General features: G+C 50.9%; 1 protein-coding gene across 1 annotated transcript; it reads left to right on the top strand.

Annotated features, from left to right (window-relative positions):
- Positions 1–25,009, top strand: PPCDC (phosphopantothenoylcysteine decarboxylase). The gene is made up of 7 exons (XM_028486079.2): positions 1–21; positions 3,511–3,563; positions 4,899–5,107; positions 18,694–18,789; positions 19,671–19,799; positions 23,435–23,603; positions 23,994–25,009. Exons 2-7 carry the CDS (start codon positions 3,521–3,523, stop codon positions 24,077–24,079), a joined length of 732 nt encoding a protein of 243 aa, XP_028341880.1. The 5' UTR covers positions 1–21; positions 3,511–3,520; the 3' UTR covers positions 24,080–25,009.
- Positions 25,010–26,859: the final 1,850 nt, after the last annotated feature.

The following is a 26,859-nucleotide window of genomic DNA, read 5'->3' as shown; positions in this document are numbered from 1 at the left end:
CCCGAGACGCGCCTGACGCGGGTGAGGAGTCTGGGGGGCCCTCTGGAGGCTGGTTTCTCGCGGTGGGGCAGGACGGAGGGTGGAAAAGCGTCATTCGCGATTTTGGGTCTGTGGCTCTGTGTGTGATCTCACTGTGTGTGTCTGTGTGTTTGTGTGCGCTCGCGCGTGTGTGTTCTCCCCCTCCTATCGGTGCCCGAGAAGCTTTGCTTGCCGCTGCGGGTCTGCGGCTGTGTGAGTGTGTAGGGCCTGTGGAACCTGTGGGGCTGGAGCGCTATGGACCCCTTCCCTTCTCCATCCTGAAGTGGGGCATTTATATATATATATATATATATATATATATATAACACGCTCCCAGCCCGGCTTCGTGCTGCTCTGCAGTTAACCAGTACCATTTAATCTAGTTTGAAAGGTGGTCCTATTGGTTACCCACACTTAACCTCTTGTCTTAAAGAAACAAAAACAAAATCCATGAGCCTGCCTCCAGAAAGGAATGGGGATGGCCCAAAGTACAAACTATATTTTACGAGTTGGTAAAATAGAAAAAGGAAAGCCCTGGGATATTGCAGTTGTCCCCTGGCTCCACCTAAAAGTGCCGAATGGCATTAAAAAGGAAAGTGAGGCCAAATTTTGCCAGAGAAAAACTTCGTGCTATACTTTGAAGTATTGGAGGCCTGTGCCAGGTAATAGCCAGGGGAGATTCCCAAGCTGGGGAAGTGGTGGGTATCTTGGGGCAGGAGTTTTCCACATCTCTCCCAGTGACTGAGAGGTGGCAGTTCTTAGTCACTCCCTCACTAGTAGCCACTGCGTGTGAATGTAATATATATCTATATATCCCCAACATGTGGCCTTGAGGAGGGGTGCCTAATGGGATTCCAGGAGTAGCAGGCTCTGGAAGCATACCTGCTTCTGTTTTGAGAGAAAAGCAGTCTTTTTGTTTGTTTGTTTTTTGTTTTTAATTTTCTTGGCCGCACTGGCAGCACATGGGATCTTAGCTCCCCAGCCAGGGATCAAACCTGAGCCCCTTGCATTCGAAGCTCAGCGTCTTAACCACTGGCCCGCCAGAGACGTCCTGAGAGAAGAGCAGTCTTAGCAGAATGTCAAGACCTTGAGCTCTCCCTGAAGAGTTCCTTGCCTTTCCTTGGAGGAAGGGGTTTAAAGTGCCCCTGTGGCCACGTGACTCCTTTTAATGACTGGGTTTGGGGGAAGAGTACCACTATGGGGAACTATAGGTGTTTCATTATTACTCGGGCAGAGTTGTATTGACTGGTGGGAGATGAGGCTAGGGCAGACTCTTGGGGCCAGTAGTAGGAACTTTGACGTCAGGCTAAAGGATTCAAGCTCTTAATGGATCCTGGATCCCTGCCCACCCACCCAAATTTGGTTCTGCTTTTTCCTAGGCCCCAGTTCTTCATCATTCCTGTGCTGTGCTCATACCCCATCTGGCTTTTTTTTTTAGCCCTGGTCCTGCCCTGGCTGCACACTTGCCAATATTGTGACTGGCAAGTATTCCTGAAACTTTTACTTAACTCTGCCCTAATTAAACTCATCAGAGAAGGAGACTTACACATCACAAGTCTGCCACAGCTGAGGCTCTTTACTCTGTCTGGCCTTGTCTTTCTGAAGGACAGAGAAACTCATTTTTCTGGCTGTGACTATGCATGTGGTTACCTGCATGGCTGGTGCCCTGGGAGCTTGAGGCTCAGTAATCACAGCCTTCAGCCCTATAACCTCTCTGCCTGCCAACTCTTTCTGCTGCTCAAGAGTTCCTATGAGTAGAGCAGAGCTCAGGAAAATGAGGTGCTGTCTACAGCTACCTTGGCTGTGCAAATAGATGGTTCTAACAGGGACTGGGTAGAGTAATAGACTTACTGGTTTGGGATTTGATCTTTTTTTGAGAGTAAACATAAAGAACTGCTGGGACTTCCCTGGAGGTGCAGTGAATATGGCTCCACGCTCCCACTGCAGGGGACCCGTGTTCGATCCCTGGTCAGGGAACTAGATCCCACATGCATGCCACAACTAAGAGTTCACTTGCCACAACTAAGGAGCCCACGTGCTGCAATTAAGGAGCCCGCCTACTGCAACTAAGACCCAGTGCAACCAAATAAATAAATATTTTTTTAAAAAGGGACTTCCCTGGTGGTCCAGTGGCTAAGACTCTGTGCTCCCAATGCAGTGGGCCAAGGTTCTGTCCCTGGTCAGGGAACTAAGGTCCCGTATGCCACGTGGCATGGCTAAAAAAAAAGAATTAAATTAAAAATAAATAAATAAATACATGTTAAAAAAAAAAAAAGAAAGAACTCCTGCCAACTGTCACCCTACATGGGACTGTCAGATTGAACTGATGTGACCTTGCTTTCAGATGTTGGTTAAATTTTCCACTTTCTGATCCTCAAGTACATATCCGCCCCCCACCCCCCTTCTAGAAAGATAGGTGGGCTTTGGTCCTTAACAAAGATCGCTCAGCAGGTTAAGTAGTAAATGTTGGGCTGTACCACCTGCTATGGGGAAGCAGCTGAAGTCACCAGCATGGATTCCTGCCCCACGTTTAACTGATTGCTTTCAGTAACCTATTCCCTAGGAATGATATCAATTTGATGTGGAGGAGGTTTTATTTTTATTTTGGGGGTTCTTTTTTTGTTGCACCACGCAGCTTGTGGGATCTTAGTTCCCTGACCAGGGGTTGAACCTGGGCACTCGGCAGTGAGAGGGCCGAGTCCTAACCACTGGACCATCGGGGAGTTCCCTGGACGAGGTTTTAAATTCAGCTTCTGGTTCTGCAGGAATCTCCATGTCCTTGTACCAGTTGTCTGGGGTAGGACAGGGTCAAGGTTTGGGATTTGGCAGGCGGGTTTCCCTGGAGAGTCCAGAATGTGCCTCTATCACCTACTTTGGGTGCTCACTAGCACACTGATTAGTTCTGGGAAGCTGGCTGATAGGCCCTCTAGACCTTGTCAGTTGCTAACAGGGCTCTCCAGGCCCTAGAGTAGACTCAGTTCTGCTCTGGGCAAGCATGGCCCTGGCTGAGGCCCTGACGTAGAGTAGAGGTTGAGATCGCTGGCAAATGGAACTTTGGGGGAAGTTCTGTTCTAGGGAACTGGCCTGTGCTTAATGCCTGTTGAGAAGGGTCTGGGCTCCTCGGAGACCCTTCCAGATAGGAGTGGAATAATAGACCCAAACATGATCCTCAGCTCATGTGGTTATGTGACTGAGTCTTGAAGGCAAAAAAATGGGCAAAGAGGCCCTAAGGAACCAAGGGGCCTGTGGAGTGAAGAGGGAGCCCTTATGGGTGTGCAGCCACATAGATAGCCATTGGGTGACTCACTGGACTTCCTCCTCGGGGTCTGCCTTGGTCTGCCTTCCCCTTGTTGATTCTACCCTTTTTGAGTACATCTCCCAGGACCTCCATGTAGACTGAGTCCCTTACTTCTGTCTTTCATGCATTGACTCAGAAGTTTTCTGATGGAAGGAGCTTCAGAGATCACCTGTTCTTATCTTTGCATTTTTCAGATGAAGAGACATGTCCAGGGAGGGAATGACCCTGAGCCAAGATCACATACCAGGTCAGGAGCATAACCATGGACAGGGCCCAGGGCTCCTGATTCATAGGCCAAGCTTCTGTTCTCTGCCCCACTCTGCTTCAGAGGGTACAGTTTATTACTCATTCGGCAGATGTTCAGGACCTACTACAGGCCCGATACCTGTCTGGCAGTTAGTGTTTAGACCAGATCTCATTTTCAGGGAGTTTGCTGGGAGTGTTGGTGGTCGTGGGAAAGTGGAGAGGGAAAGGCAAGGAAACTGATGTACAGATTGAATCAGTGATCACCAAAAAGGTGCATCCCAGAGAAGGACCCATCTCAAGTGATTTCCGGTATGACTCCTGTCTTCTCAATTCATGCACAGATTCCCTAAAGGCAGCAGCTGTCTCTTCCACAATTTCTTTGCCGGCGCTAGATGTAGTTGGTCCTTGATAATTGTTGCTGATGGAGTATGTTTTGCTGGCCCAGTCTGCCAGAATGTAGGTTTTGATGTGTTCATCAGCCATATTATGAACACTCACTTCTAGCAACATCTGAGGGCCAGAGGAAGAAACCAGGCAGCTGGTCTTATGGGGTGGCCTTTATCCTTTTTATGCTTGTCTCTTCTCGGCCTTGGATTTGTAGGGTGGTGCCTGATCCACAGGGAGGGACAGAGAGGCAAATCTCTCAGCTCCCTGGAGCACCCAAACCCCTTTGTTGCATAGGGTTCTACCCCACAGGCATCCCTGGAACCTACCCTGCCCTGCCACTCTCTTCAGCCAGCCTAGCCCACTGCAGTGGCTCCTTTGCCCCCTCCAGTCTCTTCACCACCAAGGCCCCCTCCACACTTCTTACCAGCACCGTCTTTCTAAAATGAAAACACACCATAGCCCTCACTGCTCTTGACACTTAGTCCTTGACCTGATTTTGCAGCCTTACCTTCTGCCCTCCTCACTGCCCCCACCCCACCTCCATCACGCTTTAGCCTCACTGCTAAGCTGCTTTCTGTTCCCCAGACCTGCCACCCCCCTCAGGCCTCTTCACCTCTGCAAGATTGCTCCTTCTTGCAAAGTTATTTCCTTGTTTCTCTGAAAAACTTCCTTGTCCTGCAGGACTCAACCTGAATGTTATTTTTTTGGTCTCTGACTTCCTCAGACAGTAACTCGTAGGCAGCACAGCCTCATGGCACTGGCTGCATTACATTGTGACTGACTCGTGGGGTGAGGGTGTCTGACCTTCTTATCACACTGTGTGCTCCCAGAAGCTGGGACTGTTGACCCCTCAGGAACCCTAGCATCTGGCTCAGGTTCTAATACAGGGTGCTCAATACATTTTGGTTGAATGTATGAATGAAGCAGGCGCCCCCTGTTCTGCTTTTAGATCCTAAATCCTGGCAGAGTTTTATGGAGCCCAGTTCTGGCAAGCTCCCAGGACTCAAAGCCACCAGACCGCACATGGAACCCAGGGCCACGTGTTCAGCTGCTGCACCCTTGGTGGAGAGACGGTTCCATGTTCTTGTGGGTGTCACTGGGAGTGTTGCAGCCCTGAAGTTGCCTCTTCTGGTGTCAAGGCTTTTGGACATTCCTGGCGTGAGTATGCCTACTAGACAGCCTCGGGCATTAAAGGGCTGATGCTCTGGGGCCAGCCTGTTTTTGTGCAGTGCACAGGGTTTTCTTTTTCTTAATCATGGTGTTTGTGGAAGTCCTCTGTGTGCATTGGTATGTGGGGGACGCAAGAGACAGAGACCAGTGTGACAGTATAACCAGGAGCTAGATTAGGTAGTAGACAGAGAGTGAGGGGAGACTGCGAAAGGAGCGCTGTGGTGAATGGAGGTTTTGGGTTCCCAAACATTGGCTTTGAATTCCCTGAAGTCCTAGCATGAGAGAAGAGCTGGCTGGAGAAGTGCAGCAAGTTCTCAGCACCCCCTGTCTGCCTTGGGCTCTCTGCCTCTGCTTTCACTCCATCCTGGACCTTGCGGCTCTATCCTCCCTCCTTGTTAGATGCCATGGGTGTCCTGTCAGTACAAATGCACTGGAACCTTAGGGGCTCCCCGCTGCCCGCAGCTCTGGTTTCAAACTCTGCTCCTTCAGGTGTTCAGAGATGCCCAGGGGCCACCACAGTGTGTTGGAGGTGGGGGGCTTAGCCCCCTGCCTTTGGTCAGATCACCTCAACTTTGATCAGTTTTATATGTAGGGGTCTGGGGCATATTCTTTTGCAGGAAAAGTTCAAGGCTTTAAAAAATGTGAAAGCCAGCTGGTGATAACCCCACTTCTTCGTCTGGTAACCTAGGCCCTTCGCTGGTCTGCCACTCTCCAACTACCCCACGCTCCACCCTGATGGCCTTTGCTTTGGCCCAGCCCCTTCCAGGCTGTGCCGCCCTGCCTACTTTTCCCTGCCTTTTCAAATTCTCCACAAACACTTCATGTAAAAGCCTTCCTGGCCTGCCTCAGCCCATGTGGTTTTGCTCCCTTCCTTTTAAAACTCATTTGATGTATTAAAGAAAAACTAGAAGTAAAGTGGTAAAAACAGGTTTTATTCAGAAAAACTATTGCAATAGGGGAAAATAGATCTCAGTATAGAACTGGGTTTAATTCTGAATACAACAAGGAAAAGTGGAGATTCGTAGCCAAGGAGAGGGGTGTGTGTGTGTGTGTGTGTGTGTGTGTGTGTGTGTGTGTGTGGTGTGTGTGTGTGTATTCTTGCTGAAGGGAGATTCGTAGCCAAGGAGAGGGTGTGTGTGTGTGTGTGTGTGTGTGTGTGTGTGTGTGTGTGTGTATTCTTGCTGAAGGCAGCCCAGGGTGATCTGGGGGCTGTTGGGGGATGAGGAACCTGATGAGATATCCAGGCTGATCAGATATTGAGCGTAGGGGATTCTGGCTAAGCCAACTTAGCAGGAATCTTGCTCTGGAGGACGAAAACCCAAAGACGGGCCTAGTTGAAAAAGTGGCTCAAAGGAGCCTGACTAAAGTTTGGTTAAGAAGAGAATCTTGACCAAGCTGTGGAACCATCGGTTATCTTTGACACTGCCTGTGTTGTCAGACACTGGTTTTGTGGCGTGTTAAGCCGTTGAGGCCCAGGCTGTGCTTTTTTCCTTGCTTGTAATCTGCATAGCACATAACTCAGGGTGGCGCAGGGGGGTGTACCCTAAGTGTCCAGCAGGGAGCAGCGCTCACTTGCAGATGACTATGTCGGGAGTCACAGGCAAGGGCGGGAAAGCTGCTTTTTTTTTTTTTTTTTTAAACTTTCCACAAACTTATACCCAGAAAGTCACCCCCTCTCCCCACCCTCCAGGCAGCCAGGGATGCCAGTCAGGCCAGAAGAGGGAAGGGAGGAGAGTGTTGTGGCTGCTCTGAGGCTGGGCACTGGTGCTTTGGGGCAGTAACCCCTTCGGCCTGCCCCCTCCTCATGTGCCCAGAACCGTTGGTAGGAGCTGGCCAGCTAGAGCCTTGAGGGCGGGAGGCCTGGAAGCGTTGCTGCAGCAACAGCCTCTGCCACCGCCCTCTGGGGAGGGAGGGAGCCATGCAGTTCCCTTTTCCCATAGCCGCAGAGCAAGTGAATTTCCGGACTTGGGGTAGGTGGGGGCAGGGAGTCCTATCCCAGGAAACAGATGAGCAGCCTCAGAGCAGAGGGAAATGGCAGCTCCACTGCTTCCTGCCATCCCACACAGCCAGCATTTATGCGGGTGTGAGGAAAGGGTTGCCTGAAGCAGGGAGGCTCTCCAGCCTACCCTAGACCTTTTAGTCCAGCCTCTGTGGGGGACAGGCCACGTGTGGAATGGGACTTGGCTCTCTGTCTCTGGCTGGAGTTGAAGCTGAAGGTCAGGCAGCCAGAAGGGCAGTGACAAGGAGAGAGGACTCCCTGACTTAGCCTCTAGGAGCCTGCCAAAGATGATGGCTGCCACCCATCCCCTCAGGAATGTTTGCAAGGCTGGGGGAGGGGGACACAGATGAAACTGCCATCTTGTGCCCACGACTAGGCGCAGCTTCTGGCACACGGAAGTGCTTAACACTGTTTCCTGTCCGTCCCCCTCTCCTTTTCCCTTGTTGTCGTGTCCTTTGGGGCAGCCACACGTGGTGTGGGGTGTTGAGGTTGGTGAGACGGCCCATGTGGGAAGAGCCTTGGAGCCACCGTCCATCCGCTTATGTGGAGAGGCCCGCATCCCTCTCATCCTGTGGGTAGACAGCTCTCCAGAGAGCCTGGATTTGCTCAGTGGAGTCCTTGTGAGGTGTTGGTAACCAAAGGGGGATCCCTGCTTGCCTTGTGTTGGCCCCGGGGCAGTGGCCTTTCCCCTGGCTCTTCCCCACACTCCCTGATGGTACTGATCTCCCCAGTGCCCCCCTTCTGGGTCACCTCCAGGAGTAGTCTTTGTCCCTTGGAGCAGTCCTTCTCAGCTCTTTGCCTAAGTCATGGATTCACATGCTTGAGGCTTTGCTGAGCTCCCTTAGGGATCCCTAGATTTTGACTAGCAAACGAGCAGCTGGGATATGGGCGGCAGGGAGCTGGATGATTCTACAGACCTGGCTCAGGATTACTCCTGACCCACCAGTGTGTTCAGGCTTCCCAGGAGGACCATTGACCTGGAGCCAGACCAGGGAGACGATGGGGGAGTGATGGGGGGGGGTAGATTTGGTTTTCTGCCTCATTCACCAGCAGTTGGAGAGAATGGCCACCAGCAAAGAAGCCTTGGAGGCTTTGTGGGAGGTGGGAGGAGTTGGACAGTGGGAGCCAGCCCTCCCTCAAAAGAGGCGTTGCACATAGAGGATTTCTCACGCTGGGACTCTGGGCAAGTCAGGTCTTTTTTATGGCCTCAGTTTTCTTATCCCTGCAATAAAGTGGGGGCCAGGTACCCAAATGATACATCTCCAAGGCCTCTTCTGGCATGAGTGGTAGAAGATTCTAGATGTGAGGACAAAAAGGACTAGGACCAAAGGCAGCCTGAGAGAAGGTCCTGGGGTGTAGGGGCTGTGGCTGTTTTGCAGTTCTATGATCGTCATGTAATTGAGTGGCACTTATATCTGAACAGTTAGCTTAGTCAGTTTCTGCCCTTTGGTTGGTACCTTCCTCACTATGGAGGAGAAAACAGAACACCTCTCTAGCTTTTGCCGGGTAGGTGTCAGCAGGGCTGAGAGCCAGAAGAGGATTTCTAAAAGTGGAAAAAATCTCCCACCCAGGGAGTTGGCAGGCCTTGGCCTTAGAAAAGGCTGTTTCCAGAATGCCTGTCAGGACATTCAGGACTGTTAAGGATGCAGGAAGAGGGCCCTGCTCGTATGCAGAATGAAGTAAATTCTGCTTTTCCGGAGGACTGTTGTGGCAATATCTAGAGAAAGCAAAAATGGTCACAGCCCTTGCTTCACCCATAGGATTGAACCCTATAGGGCAGGAGTCCCCAACTCCCGAGCCACGGACGGATACTGGTCTTCGGCCTGTTAGGAACCGGGCCGCACAGCAGGAGGTGAGCGGCGGGCGACTGAGCGAAGCTTCATCTGCCTGCCTCTCCCCATTGCTCGAATTACTGTCCCCCCCGCCCCGCCCCCACCGACCAGTGGAAAAATTGTCTTCCATGAAACCAGTCCCTGTGCCAAAAAAGGCTGGGGACCGCTGCTATAGGGTACAAAAGTTCACCACATGTACAAGCATGTTCATTTTAGCACTGTTTATAATTTTAAAAGAAAACTGAAGCAAACAAAATATCCAGCAATAGAGCTGTGGTGCAGTTGTGGTTCAGCCTCTTGATGGATTCCGAGGCAGCAGTTCAGAAGAATGGGTGGATCTTGTGTGCTGATGTGGGACAGTCCTCAAGATATAAGTGAAATGAGCAAGGTGCTGAAGTTAGTAAAGTGTGGCCCACAGGCCAAATTCTTGTTGTCTGTTTTTGTATGGCCTGCAAACCATACATGTGTAAACTATTTACGGTTTTAAATGGTTGAAAAAAATCAAAAGAAGATTATTTTGTGCCATATAAAATTCAGGTTTCAGTGTCTGTAACATTTTATTGGAACACATCCACACCCATTCATTTAAGTATTGCCTATGGCTACAGTCTTGCTACTACAGAGTAGAGTAGTTGTGACAAAGCCTAAAATAGTATCTGGCCCTTTATAGAAAAGGTTTGCCAACTGCTGGCATATAGTATGATTCCTTTTGTGTGTTCACATATCAGAATTACTGCCTGTGGTCTTCCACCTGGAGGTGGTTACCCTTGGGGAGAGATGGGGGCAGGAAGGGAGACTTGCATTTTGTGTCATTCTGTTCAATTTTGATTTTCTAACTTCTCTGTGTACTTATTTTGTTTTATTTTTTATTTATTTTAAAATAAATTTATTTATTTATTTTAAATAAATTTATTTATTTATTTATCTGCGTTGGGTCTTCGTTGCTGTGCATGGGCTTTCTCTAGTTGTGGCGAGCGAGGGCTACTCTTCATTGCAGTGTGCGGGCTTCTCACTGTGGTGGCTTCTCTTGTTGTGGAGCAGGGGCTCTAGGCGCACGGGCTTCAGTAGTTGTGGCACACGGGCCTGGTTGCTCTGTGGCATGTAGGATCTTCCCAGACCAGGGATCGAACCCACGTCCCCTTCACTGGCAGGTGGATTCTTAACCACTGTGCCACCAGGGAGGTCCCCTTATTTTATTTTATTTTATTTTTTAAAGTCAGTGGGGCTTTTAGTGGGGATATCATGGAATGTTCTTTGTAATTTTATGCTTTTTTTTTTTTTTTTTTTTTTTTTAATAATGCTCACTGAGGAAAGGAGAGCAGGAGAAACATGGCCTGGTTTGAGGTTTTTCTTTTTTCCCAGGCAGGAGCCACCTGCCTGCTCTGTGGTCCTGCTGTGGAAAGTAGTCTACTCAGCAGTAGCACTCTGAGGCATTTTTCTGGACCTGCGCTGGCTTGGCTAGCCCCATCCTTCCCTGGCCTGCTCCCCCAGGGAGTGACTTCTGCAGGCCACTGGTTGGAGGCAGCCAGCCCTGGGCCGAGGGCTCTTGCACCCAGGGGCCTTCCCTGCTACTCCAGAATAGCGTCCCTATGGAGAGCCTCTGCAGTCTGCTTCTCTAGTTTCATTCTTTAGAAATTTCTCTAGTTGGGGAGGGATTGGCAGCTATGCCCTGCTTGAATGGCAGGATGGGCCATGCGACTAGAATACCAGCTCCTCCAGGAGGCCGGTTTGGAGGCAGAGGAGAGAACGGCAGAGCCTGGTGGGAAAGGACAAGGGTCACAAGAGGGCTGGGAGGCGCAGCGAGCTGGAGGGGCCCCTGGAGGCCCTGTGGTCCAGATGGCTCATGGCTCCGGAGGAGAAACCAGGCCAGAGAGGAAGAATTTGCCAGAGATTCCCCCAGCCAGTGGGCTGGCAGAACTGGGGCTCAAGGCCGGTTTCCTGACTACCATCAGCAAGTGGACTTGAGCTCAGATTATGGGCATTTTCTACTCCACCTAAACACAGCCATGAGGCTGAGAATCCCCAGGCAGTTGTGAACTCCAGCCTGGTCTGTCTTGCTTTATAGTCAGGGGTCATATATACCCCACCCACTTGTTAGACAGACACACTGAGCCCTTACCACCTCTGGTTCCCATGTGTGTAGTAGGCTCAGTAAATGCTTGTCAAGTGGAGACATCATTGTGAGCCATTGGGACACCCACTCAGCCAACCGGTACTCCCTCGGGGATTTGTTAATGAGGCCACCTCCTCCACAGCTTCCCCCGACCCCAACCCCATGTGCTGACGGCACCCAGAGTCCTTTTTTCTAGAGTATGCCTGCCACCCCCATGCTCAGGGTCATGCCAGCTTCTTGGCTGGCCCCCAGGCCCCGGACACTACCAGTGTCAACACTGGGAGGCCCAATGTCGGGGTCTTCTGCTGTGTGTGTCAGCCCAGAGGACTAAGCCACTAAAACTCTGGGTTCCTTGCCTTGTGCCAGGTTAAGTCATAGCTGGTGTTTCCTCTTTAGAGTCCTCATCAGTCTCCTATGGAGCCATCATCACATGCCCTACTAGAAACACCTGCTCTTTTCTAGCCACTGAGCTGGGGGTTCCAGCTGGGGCTCTTCTTTACTTGTATATGCCAGAGCTGTGCTATCTAACATGGTAGCCACTAGCCACATTCAAATTTAAATTTAAATTATTAAAATTAAATAAAACCAAAAGTTCAGTTCCTTTGTCACACCAACCACACCTCAAGTGCTCAATAGCAACCTGTGGCTAGAGGCTGCCATACTGGACAGCACAGGTGTGACATGTTTCTTTCACTGCAGAGAGTTCTATTGGATGATTCTGTAGAATAGTGGTTCTCAACTGGGGCAGTTTTGCCTCCTAGGGAACACTGGACAATGTCATTTTGGTTGTCATACTTGAGGAGAGGGTGCTACTGGCTCATGGTTGTAATGGATAGGGGCCAGAGATGAAGTTGGAGGTGGACATTCAAGCCATGGGATTTATCTCATCCTGTGGCTGTGAAAGTGCTTCTCTACAGATCCCTTTGATATCTGCCCCAGAAGCAGCCTGGGCCAGACCAGGGGCCTAAAAGTAAAAATGGAAGTATTGCCCCAAATTCTGTTTTCCATTTCCCCTCCCTGACTCCCCAGGAGCCCCAGATGGGATTGCTGATGTATTTTCAACAGAGAAAGGAACACCAGACTTGCCAACTTGTTTCAGGAAGAAATCTCTATAAATGCTAAGCAAAATGCAGGCAGCTTATGTAATAGGGTCTGGCCAAGCCTTGGTCACATCACACAGAAGTTCAGGTTAAAAATATTAAGACATAAAAACTGTTGGGGCTTCCCTGGTGGTGCGGTGGTTGAGAGTCCGCCTGCCGACGCAGGGGACACGGGTTCGTGCCCCGGTCCGGGAAGATCCCACATGCCGCGGAGTGGCTAGGCCCGTGAGCCATGGCCGCTGAGCCTGTGCGTCCGGAGCCTGTGCTCCGCAACGAGAGAGGCCACAACAGTGAGAAGACCACGTACCGCAAAAAAAAAAAAAAAAACTGTTAGTAGGGGTCTCGCCAGGGGGCCAAGCACAGAGCTGCTTTTCAGGAACTCTGACGTGTGTGAGAGATTGTTTTAATGTCCAGCCCCACTTCTGCGATGACCCAGGAGGGTGTAAGAGAAAGCCAAGGAGGGTTGCTGTCCTCAGGAGTTTTCTGCTCTGCCAAGACTCCTTAGCATTTGCTGAGGGAAAGGTCAGGGTGAATGAGTGACTAGTCCAAGTTATTTAGTATCTCAGAAGGTAACACAACATGCCTTCTTTTTTTTAATGTGTGCCAACCCAGGGCCTAGCTCTTGGCTCCCAGGACCTTTTTACAGAGTGAATGAAAATGAAAGAACAAAGCCCACAGAACTGAAGAATCAGATCAAGTGACATACTTCTAAAACCAGAAAAACTAGCCTGGGCCTGCCAGACAACACTGGGGTCAGGGTCACTGCCAAGGAGAGGTGGCTGCTTGATAGGGGTCAAGGGAGGGACATTGGGAAGAATGGGCTCATTACATACTCTTCACATTACTCTTTAGGAAAGACATTGACCCCAAGAAGCTCCCTAACAATGACAGTGTAACCTGGGAGGGTAGCCAGAAACGGATAGATTGAGAGACTAGCGGAAGAGCTTAAACTACAAATAGAACTACCATATGACCCAGCAATCCCACTACTGGGCATATACCCTGAGAAAACCATAATTCAAAAAGAGTCATGTACCAAAATGTTCATTGCAGCTCTATTTACATTAGCCAGGAGATGGAAGCAACCCAAGTGTCCATCATCAGTTGAATGGATAAGGAAGATGTGGCACATATATATAATGGAATATTACTCAGCCATAAAAAGAAACAAAATTGAGTTATTTGTAGTGAGGTGGATGGACCTAGAGTCTGTCATACAGAGTGAAGTAAGTCAGAAAGAGAAAGACAAATACCGTATGCTAACACATATATATGGAATCTAAGAAAAAAAAAGTGTCATGAAGAACCTAGGGGTAAGATGGGAAGAAAGACACAGACCTACTAGAGAATGGACTTGAGGATATGGGGAGGGGGAAGGGTAAGCTGGGACAAAGTGAGAGAGTGGCGTGGACATATATACACCACCAAACGTAAAATAGGTAACTAGTGGGAAGCAGCCGCATAGCACAGGGAGATCAGCTCGGTGCTTTGTGACCGCATGGAGGGCGTGTGTATGTATGTCTGATTCACTTTGTTATAAAGCAGAAACTAGCACACCATTGTAAAGCAATTATACTCCAATAAAGATGTTAAATAAATAAATAAATAAACGGAAGAGCTCAAGCTGCAGCTATGGACCAGGGTGGGAGGCCTACTTGGACCCCTGGTTGGAATTCCCCAGGAGCCAGGGGGAGACTGTGAGGGGGATGTAGAGGGAAGGAAAGGGTAGAGCTGAGAGGGAGGAGGGAGCCCCTGAAGAGGGCCATCACCAAACTGGGAATGTTTCTGAAGGCTGACCCTAGGCACAATCCTCACTTTGAGAACTGGCAGGCTGTTTGGGAGTTGGGGAGAGCAGGGGAACTCAATCTTCAGGAAGCAGCTTTCCAAATTTCAGAATAGAGAGAGGATGAACTGGGGTGATCTTAAGTGGCAAATTGTTCAGGATAGTCAGGAAGCTCTTAGAAATGAAAGAAAGTAGTCCTCTTAAGGAAAAGAAGGCAGTGACCAGAAACTGATATGGCTACCTGGGAAGCCGTCTGTTGAAGGAGACTGGAAAGCAGTTAAATGGAAAGAAGGACATAACCAAAGATAAAGGTAGAATATGGTCCAGAGGTCACCAGAGTGAGCTGAAGCTTGCAGTGAAACTCAGAACAACCAAGAGGGCTGTTACATATATTTAGAAAAAGAGCAATGGAACAATGCCTGGTCCTGGAGGCCAATGGTATAACATTAGTGGGGGGACAGGAAGAAATGGCAGGGACTCTTGAGTCCACTTTGCTTCCATTATTTTCTTTTGAGTTCGAAAAAGGACAAATGGTGGTAGAAGAGACTTGAACCCAAGTTGGGTGATTCATCTCCTGAACTTGGCAAGTTCTGTCCTGGGGTGCTGAGGTTGCGGTTGGTGACCTACAGGATGTGTGGGAAACAGCAGAGGGGCTAGAGGCTGGAGATGACTAATGTCCATTTATCAAAAAGGCAGAAGAGGTAGGCTCCACAAATTAGACAAAGCTTGTGAGCCCTTAGAAAAGCACTTAGAAAATGGTTGTTACTGGGGTTTGATTGGGCTCACTGGGGACAAGCCATATCAATTTTATTTTATATTATTTTGGATATTAGACAAAGTATTTTTGGATTTGGTGAGGGCTTTGATGGAATCTTAGGACATCCCCCTGGACCACCTGGTAATGTTATCAGCATGTTTATAATCAGGGAAAGATCCTACTTGGAAAGGGTTCATTCTTGATTCTTTCCCACCCCAGCCTCCCAACCTGTGGACCTTGGTGAAGGGCTCTGCTCTTGACCTTGTTCTTTTCATCATTTGGATTTGTGTCTTGGGGCTACTGATGGTGGTACTGGCTGAGAACAGGCCAGGAGGAACAGGATTGAGATTTTTGGAGCTCTTTACATAGACTGAGCAAACACTGGGCCAACTCTGGAAAGGTGGAATTCACCAGGGAAATGTGAGGGACTACATTTGGGAAAGTAACAATGCAAGTACAGTTTGGGGCTTGTGGTTTAGTAGCAACATGGGTGAAAAGAACTTGTGAGGTTTTGCTGATTGCAAACCCCATATACTTCAGTAGGAGGATGTGGCTTCCAGGAGAGCTGATGTGGGCTCAGGCTCCATTGAGTTACACTCAGTGGATGCCAGGGATATGAGACTTCAAGTTCCCTGAGCCTAACAGGTTGCCACCTTCTCAGAGCTCTGTAGGCAGAAGAGATGGCTCCTACCTCTGAGTTCTTCAGTTTGGGGAAATTTCATTTTATTTCTTTTGTAATTTTCACCCCTCTATTTTTCTGTTCTCCCTTTCAGGAACTCATTATTAGTCAGATTTTCGACCTCTTGAGTTGGTCTTCTGATCTCATCTTTTTTTTTGGGGGGGTGGGGGGGAGGCTGTGCCATGTGGCATGTGGGATCTTAGTTCCCCAACCAGGGATCAAACCCTCACCCCCTTCAGTGGAAGCGTGGAGTCTTAACCACTGGACCACCTCATCTTTTTTTAAAAGTATTATCCATCTCTTTATCTTTCTCTTCTAGTTTTTGGAAAATTTTTCTAAACTTATATTGAATTTTCTATTTGACTATTTGTAATTTTAATTTCCAAGAGTTCTTTTTTGTTCCCTGAACGTTCATTAAAAAAAAAAATCTGATCCTGTCTGATCTAATCTGATCTGTTAATGCTTCCTTCCACTTCCATATCTTATGTGTTGACATATCTTAACTGCTGGGTTTTTGTTTATGTTTTTGTCCTCTTCTCTTTGTTCTGGTGATTCATACCTTTAAAAAAATCCCTTTACTTTTATTTCAGTGGGTTTTTTTTTTTTTTTTTTTTTTTTGGGGTATGCGGGCCTCTCACTGTTGTGGCCTCTCTCGTTGCGGAGCACAGGCTCCGGATGGACGCGCAGGCTCAGCGGCCATGGCTCACAGGCCCAGCCGCTCCGCGGCACCTCACAGGCCCGCCCGCTCCGCGGCATGTGGGACCTTCCCGGACCGGGGCACGAACCCGTGTCCCCTGCATTGGCAGGCGGACTCTCAACCACTGAGCCACCAGGGAAGCCCCTTCAGTGGGCTTTTGAGAGGGAGTAGAGTTTAGTCCACTTTATTTAACTGAAAATTTATTATTTTATTTAAGCTTTATATATCTTTTTGTCTTAAATGTGTCTTTTCAGACACATTTTGATGTGATTAATGGATTTTAAAACATCCAGTATGAGAGTCTGAATTTTGATCAGGGAGTTTAGCCAATTATATAATTACTATAATTGCTATTCTATTAGGATTTACTTCTTCTATCTTATTTAATGCTTTCCACTTATCATGTGTTCTCTCTGCTTTTTTTTTTTTCCTTTCCCTATCCTTTATTGTGTAGATTGAATTTTCTTCTGCTGGTTCAGAAGTTATATATTATTCTTCTTGTGGTTAGTTCTAACTTACTATGCCCCACACCTTACATCATTACTGTCTTGTGTCTTAAGAGTCTCAGCACCATCCTGCCTTTCTCTGCTCTCCCTACCTGTGCTGGTCCTGTGACATCTTCAGGGCTGGGTTGCGTGGAGGGACAGCAGCCCTGTTCATTTGCCATCTTGTTCAGAACTGGACCAGGCTCATTCAGGGCAATCCTAGAAGGGACTCCCCTACTCAGCAGGAGTTTGGTTTAAACAACCATTAAAAAGGTCCCTCAGGTTTTGTGCAAGTTTGGGGGATGGTAGGTTCCAAGGGGGAGTGAGCAGGAGAATGGACAAATCTGAGAGCTCTTCAGCAGAGCCGGGAGCACCAGACCTTCTGAAGTTCTTCTGCAGTCTGCCTCTCTGAGATTTCTACTCCCTGGTTCCAGCTTTACTCCTAGGTACTGTGCAGAACAGTGTCTGACAACCCACAAAAGGCAGGAAACAAATGAGGAGAGGGAGCCTTGGTGAGATGATAGGGAGGGGCAGGGACTAGGTTGAAATGGCATGGGCACGGCCCATCCAAAGAGGCAGCCCCACCAAGTCCCACCAAGTCATTATCAAGCAGGAATGTGGACCCAGCAGTGCCAGATCACTCAGTTTTTTTAAAAAAAATAAATTTATTTATTTTATTTATTTTTGATTGAGTTGGGTCTTCGTTGCTGCGCCTGGGCCTTCTCTAGTTGCGGCGAGCAGGCTTCTCATTGCGGTGGCTTCTTCTGTTGCGGAGTACGGGCTCTAGGTGCACCGGCTTCAGTAGTTGTGGCTCTCAGGCTCAGTAGTTGTGGCTCACGGGCTCTAGAGCGCAGGCTCAGTAGTTGTGGCTCACGGGCTTAGTTGCTCCGTGGCGTGTGGGATCTTTCCGGACCAGGGCTCGAACCCGTGTCCCCTGCATTGGCAGGTGGATTATTAACCACTGCACCACCAGGGAAGTCCCACTCCGTTTTTTAAAAGAAGCCAGGAAATTGGATTTTCTATGTGAAATTTCCCAATTTGTATATTTTGGCTTAAAAATGTTTATAACCCAGGGCTTGCCTTGTGGTCCAGTGGCTAAGACTCTGTGCTTCCACTGCAGGGGGCGCAGGTTCGATCCCTGATCGGGGAACTAAGGTACCACATGTTGCATGGTACAGCAAAAAAAAAAAAAGTTTGTAACCCCATGCAGGCCAAATAGTCTAGCCCAGACACTGCCACCCATGACCCTTGCTCTGGTTAGTTGATGATTCTGTCCTTGTCACCCTTGACTTTTTTCCCTCCTGGATAAATGTCCCCCAAAGATGTGATTTCCTACACCCCTCCCCTCCCAGCCACCTCTTCTGGGCCCCTTTAATCTGCATGCTTGTTAGTCTGACATCTCGTTTTACAAGTGATGGGAACTGGTCTAGTGCTGTTCACTCTATCATGTGCTATTTCTGTTCTGTTAAGCACCTTAACCATCCCTCTTGTTTGCATTATTAATTTATCTGCTAAATGAGTAGTGTGAAGGTAAATATCACTCTTGCCCCATGAGTGTAGGGCACACAGGTTTGCTTTTCCTGGAGCCTGTCTGCAGCCAGAGCCCATGAAGCCTTGTTCCTAGAAGTACGGCAAGGGACTCTGCCTGCTTTCTCGCTGGGCCACGGCTGCAGACACCACATGCAGGACCCCAGCTCCCCAGTGCCTTGCCTGCAGAGGGCAGATCTGCGGTGTGGCCCAGAGCTCAGGACCTGTGAGCCTCCTTGGGGTGGCCCCTCCTGCCTGCCATGGCCTGCGTGGCCCTCTTGCCCTAATTTCCCTTCCTGTCTGTCTCTGCCTGAGCAGCAGGAGCCTGCAGCTTTATATACGCTGGGCAGTTGGTGACTCATTCCTCGGCAGCCCCTCAAATAGGGAAGTGAAACGGCTGCACCTGGTGAGGCCTGACCTTCGGGTGGCAGCGGAAGTAGCTATGCAAACATGGGGCTCGCTGCCTCGGAGGGAGAAGTCCTCTCCACAGCCAGGCTGTGAGGAAAGCTCTTGCTGGCCTGGCCCTGTGTGGCCTCCAGGCCGGTGGCTCTGGTAAGTTTCTCTTTCCTCTCCACCCCCACCCAACTTTTTCTTGGTGACAGCTGGAAGTAGCAGTGGTCACAACTGAGAGAGCCAAACATTTCTACAGTCCCCAGGATGTTCCTGTCACCCTCTACAGCGACGCTGATGAATGGGAGGTCAGTGCTGGGGGCCCCAGGGCTGAGTTCCATCGTGTTTCTACCAGTAGGACAGGACCATCCTCCCTGCAGCCTATGGTTCTGGTGGCCAGAGCAGACAGGCCAGGCTCAAGTCAGCGGTCAGGGCTCTCTGGGCAGAGGCGATGAGGAAAACATCTGTCTAGCTCTGGCCTGCAGGAGGCCCGCAGTCTCCTCCCACCTCAGGCAGACCTCAGCTTTGGCCCTGTGCCTGAGGTTGAGTGTCCTTGTATTTATCTGGGCTGATGAAACCACAGAGGAGCTCTGTTCCCACCACCCTTGTCCACGCGGCTCCCAGCGTCGGGGCTGTGGAGAGCGCCTCACTTCCCACGGCTGCCGGGCTCTGCTTTTGCTCTCCTGCAGAGGGGCAGGCACTGGCCGATTCACTAGACATCGAGTGTGGGCCTCACAGGGGTGCCCTGCCAGGCATTTTTAAACATTCTCAGCCTAGAACATTTCTGGCTGGCCCGTCTTCCCCACCCCACCCCCTCCATTTCTCACCGCCCAGAGCCTTTCCACTGGCTTGGACAACCCAAGCATCCGCCTCAAGCAGACAGGCCAGGAGTTCCCTGCCAGATGTCAGTTCTCTTGAAAACCAAACCATAAAGGGAATAGCTCAGAGAGACAAGGGGCGTTTGTTTCCTCAGGCCTGGCTTCTCTCAGGCTGTTGGCTCCACAGCCAATGTTCACCAGCTTAGCTGCAAGAGGGGTGGCAGTGAACTTGGGTGGGGGTCGCTCAGGTGGTCTCCCTTGGGTTCCTGACTTAGTGTACCTGGTCTGTGTTGGCCCTCACCCCACCTGCCTCTCCTCCCTCCACACTGAGAATGGCCAGCCCGGTGACCCCACTTCCTTCCCTCTGCCAGATGTGGAAGTGCCGATCCGACCCAGTTCTCCACATTGACCTGCGGAGGTGGGCAGACCTCATGCTGGTAGCTCCTCTCGATGCCAACACGCTGGGAAAGGTGGCCAGTGGCATCTGTGACAACTTGCTTGTGAGTGACTCCCTGGACCCTCCTCCCTCCCTGGGCCTCACTCCCAGTTTGCTGAGCTGCAGACTGCTTCTGTTCTCACCTTGGAGTCCCTTTATGGTGGGCCTGTTTGCTTGGAACACAGCCCCCTGGACAACCCTCCACCTGGCCTCACCTGTGCTCCAGCAAGTGGGGAGAAGGCCTGGTACTGATGGGTTGACTCGACTTGCGGGTGCCCTCTGAGGGTGTCCACCTCTCACCTGCCCCTCGATGCTCAGCTCCTCTTTCTTTGTCCATAGTTCATGGGCTGCCCTCAACATGGTCTTCTGCTGGTCTCCCTGTCCAGCCCCGTTGCCTGCCCACCTTAGCTCTGACTTCCCACCAGGACCTGGATATCCACATGGGTAATCGGATAAGAGCGTTTACTTCCACATGGATCTCTCAGGCACACTTATCTCCCCTGTAGCTTTAGCCACAAAGCTGAGATGTGGTTTTCCTGTATATTATGGAAAGCTTAAAGGGGAAGAAAGGAGAAAGGACGAGAGGCCCAAGGTGGAGGAGAGGAAGAGGAGTCCAGCTGTACAGAGTGGGGATTGTCTTAGGCCTGAGGGACCTCCAGGGAGCTGTTGTCCTTAAAGAGCCTTTGTTTACATGATCATCCTGGGAAGACTGGGTGTGATCCCCCTCCCTCTCCCTTATCATCCCTCTGCCCTCATCCATTGAGCTTTAACTTGCCATGTGTCAGGCCCTGTGTGGAGGGACACAGAGGACACAGGGAGCTGACAGTCTGGAAGGAGAGGGTTTTTAGAGTATGCTCTGGTGTGTGGTACAGTCAGTCCTTTGACAATGGAGTCACCACCTTGCACAGTACTGGGCATGTAGTAGGCATTCAGGAAATGCTTATTGTATGTATGAGGCAATCAGTAATTTTACTTTGGCTAACAGCCAAAGTAAATGAAGTGACTAACGAAGCTGGGTCAAGGTTTTGGGGGTTAGATAGGAGGTTAGTCTCCTCGTATGCTTGTTGATTGGTGCTTAAGGTACTTCTCAAAGAAGCTGCTAGTGATTTAAGCATCATTTGAAATAGAGCACAGGTGATCAGAAGAGCAACACACAGATTGTGTGGCAGGAGCAGGGGTGGGGGAGTGCAGAGGAGGGCAGGCCTAGGAGCAGTGTTATCAAGAGGCTTCCTGGTGGGGCTAGTGCCTGACTGACAGGACGGCGAAGCAGGTCAGGCTCCTGGCCACTTTCATCTAAGTGCGTCAGCATTGTGTGTAACCAGCACCATCTCACCAAATCTCCAGGCTTCCCACTGGTCGGTCAGTAGCCAGCTGATGTGACAAAGCACGCCGACCTCTAGGAGCTAAGCCCTGGCCTGGGCCAATTCTCTGAGGGCTCCTTCCTTACTTCTGAAAGCTCTGCTTCCCTCTTTTTTTCAAAGCTGCCACCACTCCCTGAAATCTTTGGGGTTCCCTCCTACTGAGTTGGCTGAGCAGTGGAATATGTTTCCAGGACCAGCCCTGAGGCCCTTTGCCTCAAAGGTTTCCCTTGAAGGTGCAAGTATTTCAAAGAACTGCAAATCTTACACTGCTGTCATCATGGTCTGTGGCTCTGTGCTCTCTCAAAAGATGTTTTTTCCTTATATTCCCCAAAAGAAGCTTGCCCTGCTTCCTGCCTCCTTCAGATCGTTTCCCTTTCCAGTGTCTAGAACTTGGGGTGCCATTAGAGCAGTGTGCTAGGTATGAACCTGTGTTCCCAGTCTCAGGGCCCTTGGCCTGGGTGATGTGCATCTCTGTCTGCCCTCTGGCCCACTCAGGCTCTAGCCCTTCTTTGTGCTAAATAACCAAGCAGATCCAGAAAGAGGAGGTGACTTCCCTGGGTCACCAGTATAGCTGGCAGCTGGTCTCCTGACCCGGATCCAAGCCTTCTCTCCACCCAAGCGGATTCCCAGGGGCAGAGCCTGAGGTGCTGCACACAACATTGGCCAAACAGAAGTGACTGCGGGAACTGATGCCTCCTTTCAGCCCTCCTGCTGCTGGGAGGTTTGGAGGAGCTGTGGTTTGTCCAGGAAGCACTGAGTTTTGAGATGAGGTGGGAAAAGCTAGAGAGGTGTGGGGCATGGAGGTGTTGAGTTTCTGCTCTGGTTGGTGTGCTTTCCTTTGAGGTCATTGAGAACCCCAGCCCTGCCAACACCCACCCCACACGCAGTCAAGGGGCTCTTCTAGGTATGCTCATGACTTCTGCAGAAGCAGCAGGTGGCACAGGGCCAAGAGGAAGTGTAGACTGAAACTGTCCACTCATAGCCAGGTTGCCTCATTGCGAGGACTTGGTGGGAAACAAACGCTGTGTCTGGGATGACGCAAGCCCCCAGATCCTGAGGCTGTGTGCTGACCCACTTCCTTCCTGTCCCCAGGAGAGGGCAGGGGCACTGAGGAGGGCAGGCATTTTTCCTGGCCTGTTCGTGGCATTGTTCTCTGGACTCCCCCTCTTTTTGCAGACAGACTCCACTTCAGGGAAGGGGTGTGCCAGCCGCTGTCTCCCTGAGGGGCCCACAGCCCAGGCGGAGGCGCCTGAAGCAGTCAGAGCCCAGGGGAGCACACTCCTGCGGGCCCCAGAGCTTATTTCTCCCCGAGGCAGCCCCTGGCCCAGGGAGCCTATGCCTGTAGTAATAACAGGAGCTACTATTTCTGGAGCCTGTACTTTGTGCCAGGCCTTGTGCAAAGAGCTTTATAAGTATTCTCACCCTCTGCCCTCAAGACCACCCAGTGAGAGGGCTTTTGCAGAGAGGAAGCTGATACTCCCTGCATGAAAGAACTTGTTCAAGTTCTCATGGCTAGTAACAGCAGATAGCACAGCAAGATTTGAACCCAGGTCCATGTGATTGCAAAGCTCACAGCGCTAAAGACTCTGTAAGCTGATCTGTCCCTTTCATAGCTGCTCTGGTATGTGACTTGGTGGGATGGCCTGGACATCGGGAGGTAGTGAGGTTGCACAATGCAGTGGAGGATGGCATGGGTGGTGTGCAAAGCCTTGCCCTCGATCATCGTCTGGTGTGTCCTTGGGTAATGGCTCACCTCTGGAAAGTACAGCTTCCCCTCCGTGAAATGGGACAGCAACTTCTTTACAGGGTCACAGTGAGGGTTCATGAGATAACACATGGGAGAGGGTTTTGTCATGTGGAAGATGTTGTTTTCATGGCCAAGCTTTAGTTGGCCTCAAGTAGAGCTGGTGTCAGGATAGATGAGCCCACCTGCTGGGCAGTCTGGTCCTTAGCTTTGTGGGAACTGCAGACCTGCCCCCTGCTTCCCAGGGTTGCTTCAGTCTGTGAGGTGTGGCTGACTGTGAGAAAGACAGAGGCTTGGGCAGAGGGAGCCCTTTCTGCACAGAAAGGGAGGTCTGCTTGGAGGTGGCTAGGCCATTGCTAGTGTTGGTAGAGCACCTGCTGTGTGTAGGGCCCTGTGACAGAGCCTATGGGGAGGTGAGAGGGACCAGGAGACACAGCCCCACCCTCAAAGTATATGAAACAGTTCCCTTCAGACAGTGGCTCCCAGTCATCCCAAGTCCTCAGCTGGCTGTGGCCCAGAAGCGGTGGGTGGGATTTGGGAAGGATGGGGAGGGGTGGCAGGCAGAGCAGCAGGCACCCCCCACCTTTTTCACAGACCTGTGTCATCCGGGCCTGGGACCGCAGCAAGCCCCTGCTCTTCTGCCCGGCGATGAACACTGCCATGTGGGAGCACCCCATCACCGAGCAGCAGGTGGGCCAGCTCAAGGCCTTCGGCTATGTCGAGATCCCCTGTGTGGCCAAGAAGCTGGTCTGTGGAGACCAAGGTGGGTGTCTGGCCAGGCTCACAGCTCATTCCCACAGCCTGCGGCCGCGGCAAAGCTCAGCTTCAGATCCCAGCCTGTTGTGACCTCCAGCTCAGCTTTCTCATCTGGGAAATGGAAATGGTAATTCCTGTCTCTCAGAGTTGTTAGGTAAACTGCCTGGTATCCTCCCTGGCATGCAGCCCATACAGTGCAAGATGGCTGCTGTAACTATTCCTGGGGTCTGTCCTGGGGGTATCTCAGAAGGATCTTGCTGAGTCTGGCTCAGGCCTGGTCTTGGCCTTCTCAGGCACTGGGCTCTGGGTGGGACACTCGGGGAGCAGTGGGTGAGGCTGGGTGGGGGATGGTTCCCTGCCTCAGTCTGCAGGGTCATAGCCGAACTCTGCTCCCTAGGTCTGGGGGCCATGGCTGAGGTGGGCACCATTGTGGACAAAGTGAAAGAAGTCCTCTCCCAGCACGGTGGCTTCCAGCAGAATTGAACCCGGAGATTTCTGTCATTCATGTCCCTCTGAACTCAGGTGTTTTCAGGCCAAGTCGGTGAAGAAGGTGGACTTTGGCAAAATATGGTGAAGACTTCCGCATTTGCTGAGTAGTGGTCTGGCCTGGGCCTGCTCGGGAGCCTCCCCAGGAGCCTGACCCGCCCCAGGTTAAACTAGACCAAAGGCCCAGGTCCCAACTTCTTTCAACCAAGAGACACCCGCTTTCTGGAGTTCCTCCCCACCTTTCCCTGGGATGGGCACAGCAAGCCAGGGGAGCAAGCTGCTGTATTGTTCCTGTGCTCTGGGAAGGGGACTTAGGAATGACTGAGAAACCTTGATCCAACGTTGTGCCCAGGAACTGCTTTTAGAAAGAGCCACAGCTGGAGATCCCCAGGCCTTTGGAGCTTCAGCTTCTTGGTGGGGTGCAAGGAAGACTGCGTGTTGGCAAGGCCCTGCGATTTCCCACAGACCATGCTGTGAGATCGGGGGTACTGAGAATAAAGAAAAGTGACTCTTTGGGAGACTCTGTCCTTCCTTTAGAGCCTCTCTGTGGTCTTAGAGATCCGGGGCCGGGGAAGGGTCTAGGCTGGCAACTGACCGACTCTCTTTAGTTCCCATACCGTATGGCGGGTAAGGGCAAAGGGTTCGGAAGACAGACAGTCCCTAGTTCAAATCCCAGCTCTGCCGCATACTAGCAGTGGGACTAGGGCTCAGGGCTCAGCCTTTCTGACCCTCACTTTCCTCATGGAGTTGTTGAGAGGATTAAATGAGATTATGTGTGCAAAATCTACCCTACTACCTCTCACATAGTAAATGTCAAATAAAATGGAAGTTAAAGCTAGATATGTATTCATACCAGTGAGCTTTTCTAACGTTTACTGAAATAGACTGTCTCATCTGGGGAAAAATAAAATCCCCGACCCTAAGCTGACATGCACTTTGTACAAGTGACAGGCACACAGCCAGCAGGGGTGGAACCTGACCTGGAACCCAGGCCCCTTGCTTCCTGGTGTCGTCCTCATCAGCTTTTCTGTGCCTGAGGTGGGGACCTCGGTGTCTGTACCTCCCCCTGCCCCCACAGTGGCACACATGGATGGGGGAAATAGACTCCAGAGAGACACATGCTCTGCCCTAGAAATCCTCCGCTACCCTGCCTTTGACCTACTGCTGTTTGATGGCTGCTGTGGGTTGGGGCTTGTTTGACTGTTTGGAGCTGAGGTTGGGGCTGCCTTCCTGCCCTCTTGCCTTCCAGGCCGGGGTGAGTGGGTACCCCTTGCATGCCCTCAGACCACTGGGGGATAGAGGTGCCTTAGAAGGGCCCAGGAAGCCTGCTGGCTGGAACCAAGCCTCCAGCAGCCTCTAAGAGCCTTTATCTCTATAGCACTTGACTTAATCAAGTGATCCTTTGGGATAAAATTGCCTTAAGGCACTAAAAAATATATATAACTAAAATGGTAGCATCAAGAACCAACTTCTTTGGCTGGTTTGGGGGTCGGGCATGGTGAGGGCCTGGATAACTGAAATCCAGAGGCAATCCCAAAGTTCAGTTTAAGTGGTTTCCAACTTCCCTCCTTCTGTCCACATCGCCCTTCCTTTCCCTCAGCAACCTCTTAATGAATGGTGAGGCTTCCAGTTTTAACAGAAACTGCTGCTGAGTGGTTGCTGTGTGCGAGGCTCTGTGCTGGGCACTTTAGCAAGGACAGTTGCTCAGGAGACCTGCTACAAAATGCCTGTTTTAAAAAGTCACAGGAGCAGAGAAGTTCGTAGGCCTGTCTGTGGCTGCTCATAGTGGGACTGAGCCTTGTTGGCTAGAAGGAAAGACATGTCCCCATGGACATGGGCCAGCTGGGGTCTACCATCCATCACGACAGTCCCACATCCTGTTGCCCATTCTGAATGAGGGTCTGGATGAATGGGCGGGGGCTGAAGAGCCCAGCTATTTCCTGAGCCAGGCTGAAGCTGAGGAGAGGGCAATTAGTGTCTGAGCTGCATTTACCTGGCCCCATCTGCCAGCGGGGTGCTGAGGTAGGAGTGATAACCACCTCCTTCCCCAGTAAAAATCAGAGCTCTTGTAGTTGTCATCATCTTGGGTAGAAATGTTTCTCAGAGAAGGTGCTAGCTTCCCTGATGATTTTTATAGAATTCTGGAAGTTTGACAGAACAGAACATTTGGGTCTGAAATTCTCAGTCTTGTTTGGCGGCCTGAAGCCTCTAGGCTGCCGTGGCTGCTTCTGGGCAAGAGGCGGAAGCCTTAGAGCCAGGGCCCAGCCTCCACACTGGATCGTCTCCAGCTCTTCCTCCACATGGCTGATGTGTCCCCCTGCCACCTCCCCACTGCCTCAGGGTAAGGCCCTGACTTCGGGGCAGTATCCTCTTGGCCCTCCGTAATCTGGCCCCTGTCTACTTTCCTAGCTCCACCCCTTACCACACACCAACCCTGCAGGGCTCCTTGTCCTCTTGCTGGACTGGGCAACTTTGACCGAGCCCTGTTGCTTCTTGCCTTTGCACATGCTGCCGCTTTTACTGGAAGACCATTCTTCCCGTGGCTGCCTCCTACGCATGCCTCCGGATGTACCTGGGTGCCCCTGCCTTTGGAAAGCCTTGCGTGGCCAACTCAGGCTGGATTAGGTGGTCCTAGCCCAGGCTCCCATTGTGCCCCCTCTTATTTATTATACCATGGAATTGCAATAGTCAGTTTATGTCTCCCTAAAACTGGGATCTCCTGGAGGGCAGGAGTTGTCCTGTTCCTCACAAAACCTGGCAAGTCATTCCAAGCTTTT

The sequence above is a fragment of the Physeter macrocephalus genome, unplaced genomic scaffold (assembly GCF_002837175.3).
Source record: "Physeter macrocephalus isolate SW-GA unplaced genomic scaffold, ASM283717v5 random_606, whole genome shotgun sequence".
Taxonomy (NCBI): domain Eukaryota; kingdom Metazoa; phylum Chordata; class Mammalia; order Artiodactyla; family Physeteridae; genus Physeter; species Physeter macrocephalus.
Note: the sequence above shows the minus strand (reverse complement) of the source record. Positions and strands in the feature narration are given on the sequence as shown.

Bases quoted from the DNA above. Each gene is read 5' to 3' on its own strand.
- PPCDC (XM_028486079.2), top strand. From the start codon at position 3,521: ATGTCCAGGGAGGGAATGACCCTGAGCCAAGATCACATACCAG. The intron at 3,564-4,898 runs GTCAGGAGCATA...TTCTGCTTTTAG, and splicing joins GAGCCAAGATCACATACCAG to ATCCTAAATCCTGGCAGAGT. The intron at 5,108-18,693 runs GTGAGTATGCCT...TCTTGGTGACAG, and splicing joins GGCTTTTGGACATTCCTGGC to CTGGAAGTAGCAGTGGTCAC.